Source organism: Quercus lobata, chromosome 4 (genome assembly GCF_001633185.2).
Source record: "Quercus lobata isolate SW786 chromosome 4, ValleyOak3.0 Primary Assembly, whole genome shotgun sequence".
NCBI classification, from domain to species: domain Eukaryota; kingdom Viridiplantae; phylum Streptophyta; class Magnoliopsida; order Fagales; family Fagaceae; genus Quercus; species Quercus lobata.
In genome coordinates, this window is record NC_044907.1 from 81,538,569 (window position 1) to 81,544,704 (window position 6,136).

General features: G+C 35.0%; 1 protein-coding gene across 1 annotated transcript; it reads right to left on the reverse strand.

The window, feature by feature from the left end:
• Positions 1–3,050: 3,050 nt before the first annotated feature.
• On the reverse strand, positions 3,051–5,044 carry LOC115987574 (zinc finger BED domain-containing protein RICESLEEPER 2-like). The gene is made up of 3 exons (XM_031111155.1): positions 4,768–5,044; positions 3,353–4,650; positions 3,051–3,245 (listed from the first exon to the last, which is right to left on the reverse strand). The coding sequence occupies exons 1-3, from the start codon at positions 4,824–4,826 to the stop codon at positions 3,124–3,126; spliced, it is 1,479 nt and encodes a 492-aa protein (XP_030967015.1). The 5' UTR covers positions 4,827–5,044; the 3' UTR covers positions 3,051–3,123.
• Between the last annotated feature and the right edge of the window lie 1,092 nt (positions 5,045–6,136).

Consider the following 6,136-nt stretch of genomic DNA (forward strand, 5'->3'; position numbering starts at 1 on the left):
GTAAATCTATCTTAGGAGCACCCCCTAATTAAGATAAGAAGGAAGCTAAAAACCTTAGGGCTAAGAAAGCTAACACTCAAAAGCCTAAACAGAAGAAGGAGCATCTTTGTCATCATTGTGGAGTTGCCGGTCATACTCGACCAAATTGCTATAAGTGGTTAGCCACTCAACAGAGCAACGGCATGATAGCATTTGGAAGTCAGAATCAGCTTCAATCCTCTCTTGCTCTCCTTGGAGATCTTCTCAAAGCCCTCATGTTCCTTTCGAACTTGAATAGTTTCAATTCTTTCCCCTTACCGCCGGTTCAAGGGTTTAATCAAAGGAAAGGTTCTTTCAAGGTGTGGAAGGAAAATGGCTCCAAGTGATTCTATCACTTTCTTCTCTCTCTTCGTGTTTTTTTTTTTTTTTTTTTTTTTTTTTTTTTTTTTTTGCATAGCTTGTGTGTTTTGCTTTTATTTTGAGTCAGTCTAGTTTTATGCTTTGCTTTGCTTAACATGTTTTTGTTTGTTTATTTTCAGTTTTGTTTATTTTGGTTTTCATAAAAACTAGTTGCTAACCCGTGTGATGCATGTGATAATTTTTATAATTTGGCTCAAAGCATATTATAATTTTTTTAACCCATAATAGTACAAAATGTTAAACCAAGAGCAAAATGGGGGAAAATATAAAGAGAATACAAATTGACTAAAAAAGGGATGAGAATCTTAACAAATTTAAGAAAGAATAAGTAGTTGCCAATGTAAATCCTTCAATTTAAGAACTTTCATGGCCTTGCAATTAATGCCCAAAAACCAAGTCTTGTCTGGTTGAAAATAGCTACGGAATAAATAAAAAAATTAAAAAGGGGGGCTCTCTCCTTTTCTTCCAACCTCAAAAGTGTCAAGCAAGGATCATAGAATGGATTATGGGCAATAATAAAAGTCCACAACACAAATCTGGGTAAAAGAAACCACTTGCAACATTTAACATTCTGTGAGGCAAAAGATATGACAATCCAACTACAAATTTGAGTTAAAAAATTAATTGCAAGTAATATAGAAAAGCATGATTCCAAGCCAAAATTTGGATTCTAAAACAGTAATAGGTTTAGGAACAAAATATGATCCAGCTTAGATTTTCAACAAAGATGAAAAAATTGATGTGTAACCCCAAAGTCTTAGGGCATAGAATTCAATTTAAGCAATCTATATATTAACACTAGGAGTTTAAACTTTCTTTTTCAGTTTTAGATGTCTTTGTGATTCTCATTAAAAAAAAAATCTTTAAATGTAAATAATCACCCTTTCATCAACATGTTTAATATAAACACAAGCTAGGGAAAAAAACCATAACAAAAAAAAAAAAAAAAAAAAAAAAAAGAGAATCCTATAGAGTTGAGAACAATTACATCTCAGTGAAGAAGCAATTAACAATAAAATTACTAAATTTCTAAACTTTGTTTTATCAACATAGTACAACTTTTTCATTAAAAAAATTTAAAAAAAATAGTACAACTTAAAACGATGAACCATAGAACAATGGAGAACTTTGTTATGATTTTTTTTTTAATAGTAGAAAAATGAACAAAACGGAATAGTAGAAAAATTAAAACCTTCTAGGTTGTGTTCCTTGCAATCCTCCAAAACCAAAGGAAACCCATCAAACAAAAAAAAACATGAAAAATAATCAAGCAATAGGGAACCAAACGAAATAAAAGAAAATTCCATATGGAAAAAATAGGGATGTACAGAGATTCAATGGTGGAGTTTACAAAAAAATAGAAAGACAAACGGATATAATTTGGGAAAACAAATTTGAAAAGAATTGTGAGAATTACCTGACATGATAAACCAATCAAAATCTCATCCTGATTTTATGGGTTAGTTGACAATTGAAGATTTGTGTGATTTTCTAAGGAGGTCATATGGTGAGAATTGGAGATTATGGTGTGTTGGAGAGGGTTGAAAGTTCAAATATGTGTATAAACACCCTTGAACGTTTAGACCCCTAAATTACAACTTAACCAATTCAAGCATTATGTCAAACAACAAGTGTGCGGAAAATTAACATAAGCAATAATACGGAATTAGAAAAACTATCTAAGCCAAATTAAAATCCCAACCCACAGCAGACAATAAAAGGCAAAGATAAAAGGGAAGGAAGATGCAAACACAAAGACAACACGCAATGTGTTATCGAAGAGGAAACCGAAGCCCTCGGCGTAAAACCTCTCCGCCGCCCTCCAAGCGGTAAACAATCCACTAGAAAATATAGTTGGGATACATGGACAGCAATAGACCCTCCAAGCCTAATCTACCCAGTGCACCTAAGCCCTCCAAGCTTCTTGCTCCAACGAGGTTGCGCCAAACCTATTTCTTTTCTAGCTTCTCGGATTCCGCTACTAGACCGTAGCATCAACCAATGTAGATTGGTTCCTTCCTAACTGCTTCCCAGAAATCCAAACAGCCCTCTCACAGTGATGAATATAGTGAGAACTAGGAATGGCAACGGGTCGGGTTCGGGCCGGGTTTTTCCATACCCGAACCTGACCCGGGGGGCAAGGCCCGTAACCCGAACCCGGCCCGTTTAGGGTACCGGGTTTTTTTCGGGGCCCAGACCCGCCCCAGTCGGGCCCCGCAGGCCCCATTTAGGAATTGGGCCCAATTCGTGGCCCAATCAAAAAAAAAAAAAAAATTAAGCCCAAATTTATTTTTGCCTACATTAAGCCTGCATTTTTGGGCCCAATCCAAAAAAAAAAAAAAATTTAAGCCCAAATTTATTTTTGCCTACATTAAGCCTGCATATTCTAATGCAATTCAAGCCTAAATAATATGGCCTAAATGCCAATAAATAACATGGCTCAAATGCCAAATCATAAGCTACTAATAATAAAACAATAAATCACCTGTTAATTATAAATCAATAAACTATAACTAATATCATAATCATAATCACTAGCTAAACATAGAAATAAAATAAATCCAACAAGTTTAAGAAATAAGTATCAAAAGTCCAACGAGTCCAAGAAATTAAAAAGCCACAAAATAAATCCCACAAGGCCACAAGTTTAGAATAATTACATACCAACAAATTAATTCAACAAGTCCAAGAAATTAAAAAAACTACTAAATTAATACAAAATATTTAATCTTCATCAATTGTGATGCAACTCCCATCAATTGTGGCACAACTCCCATCATCTTCATTTGGCTCCCCATCATTAAGAATGGATTGAAATGTACTATCTCCAGGTATAATTGAAGAACCTACAACAACAATGAATTAAAAAATGTAATAAATCTCATCAAATTGTAACTAGCAAATATAAAAACACAATTTTGATTTTATAAATAAAAATTAGACAATTGCTAACCGTTGATTTCACTCCATAACCAATTCTGAGCACACATCATTGCCTCTATAGTCTTGGGATGTAACCTACTGCGGTGTGGACTTAAAAGTCTCCCACTAGTGCTAAAGGCAGCTTCTGAAGCAACAGTTGTGACGGGAATGGCTAAAATATCTCTTGCAATCCTTTGTAAAGTAGGATACTTGAGACCATTATTTTTCCACCATGCCAAAATATCGAAGTCTTCACTCCTCTTCAACACTCCCTCATCAATGAAATGATCAAATTCCATTCTACCACTCCCATGTTTCTTTGAACTACTTGAACTATTGTTCACAAACCCATCAAACCTTGACATTGACCCAATCAACCTAAATTTTATTTGTGCCACTTGATTTGAAGTACTTGCAGGCATATGAGAACTTCCTTCATTATCTACAGGAGACTCATTTACATCTCCATACTCATCAAGCAAATCATAACAAAAATTCTTAATTTTTTCAATCTCCAAATCAGAATTAACACCATAAATGCTAGGATAATAAAACTCCAATAACTTCATCTTATATCTTGGATCTAAGATAACAGAAACAGCCATAACAACACTAACATTAGCCCAATAAGAATTAAATTTAGCAAGCATGCTTTCGGCCATCGTACTTATCATCTCACTTGAAGACAAACTCCATTCATTCAATGCAATTTTCAACTCACACACCAAAGAAAAATACATATTAGTTATGGGGTACTTACGACCAGAGAAAAACTCAGTCACACTATAAAACAACTCCAACCTCCCACAAATATCTTTGGCTACCTCCCAATCATGATCATATGGCAAACAAGTATAAGATGTTTCACGTTTAGCCAAACGCGAGAAAACATCTTTATAAATCAATGCAGTAGAAAGCATTAAGTAAGTTGAATTCCAACGAGTTTTACAATCTAAAACTAACTCTTTGGTGCATTGAACACGCAATTGACGTGCATTTTCTTCAAATTTTTGTCTCCTCTTTGGTGATCCAGTCCAATAAATCACACTATCACGAATCCTTTCAATACCATCACCAATAAGAGACAACCCATCTTGAACAATCAAATTCAAAATATGTGCAACACATCTCATATGCAACATAGACCCACCCAACATAAGAGAGCTAGTATCAAGCTTATTCAAGAGAAGTCTTATCATGGCATCATTAGTACTACAATTATCTACGGTTATTGTGGACAACTTCCTATCAATATTCCACTCTAAAAAGCAATCGACAAGGACATCGGCAAGAACATCTTTCGTGTGTGGAGAAGGAACATAAACAAACCTAGAAAAATAATAGGAATAATTATAACATAACTAAATAAACATTCAATTTAACATAACTCAATAAACATTCTAAATGTAAAATCTTTAACATTCAATTTATAGATAAAAAAATTACCTTAAAACCCGGCTTTGCAAAGTCCAAGCATGATCAATGAAATGAGCGGTAATGACCATAAACCCTCTCTTTTTGTTACTTGAAGTCTACATATCAGTTGTAATTGCCATCCTACTTCCATTCTTGTCCGTGATCTTCAAAGCTTTCTCCCTCTCATTATCATAGATTTTAAAAATGTCACTCTTCAAAGTATTTCTTGTGACAAGTTTAAACATCGGTTGAAGATCCGTCACAAATTCTCTAAACCCAATGTGATCAACCATTGAAAGGGGATATTCATGTAAGATGACCATTTGAGCAAGCTTATTCCTAACTCTAGCTTGATCAAATTGATAATTACTTAAACTCATAGTTCCATCCACCTTATTTTGTTGTTTAATTAAGACTTGTTGTCTTATATCTTTAAACTTCATCCGTGGACATCTTGCTAGATGATTACGCAAATGGGTTGTACCTTGGCTTGAATCACCCAAGTAAAGTTTGCCACAATGATGGCATTGGGTTTTAACTTTTCCTTCGACTTTCTTCCTTGTAAAATGAGCCCAAACATCTGAAGTGGTCTTTCTTTTTTTACTTGCATCCGAGTCCTCATTTGTAGGCTCTTGCTCTCTCTCTTCCTCTGTCCCTGGACTTCCTCGACTCCCTTCTTGTTCCTCTACCTCTAAGTCCACCATCGGGGATTTCAGACTCCTAATTGGTTCAGAAGTTTGGAGGTTAGAATCAAAAAAAATTTATTATTACACATACTTATTAATTAATAGGCACAAATTCATAATTACACAAATTCACAAATTAAACATGATTAACAACAAATTCAAACACTTACTCGTTGTTTAATGGGCATAAAGGTGATGGTGATCCTAAAGGTGAGCTGCCAGGCGACAATGGTGAGGGTGATCGTGAAAATGGCAAAGGAGACCGCACAGTTTGCAAGGGACAACGTCCGGTTCTTAAAGGAGAGCCACTTGGCAAGGAAGAATCAGATTTGTTTGTGTTTATGTTTGTGTCTTCCATCTCCGTTTTAGGCTCTACATTCCCAACAAACACAAAAAACAATATTTCACTACCATATTTCACACTTAGTTTCACAAGAAATGCAAGTTAACAAAGTTAATTTGATGCAATTCCTACCCAAATTGATGCAACCTTGGTCACCACACGGTAATCCAATTGTCTACCCAAAGCACCACAGTTTCTCTTGTCCAGTTGCAAGTTCTAACTTTCCATACTTACCAAGTTTCTCAGCAACTTGGGGAAAGAAATGTTCACCCAATGGTAATTCAAGTAGCATGGTATCAAAAGTTTCAATGCAATCTAAAGCATCACTATGACAGCCACAGAAAACAGAGCAAGCTCAACTATTACAAAT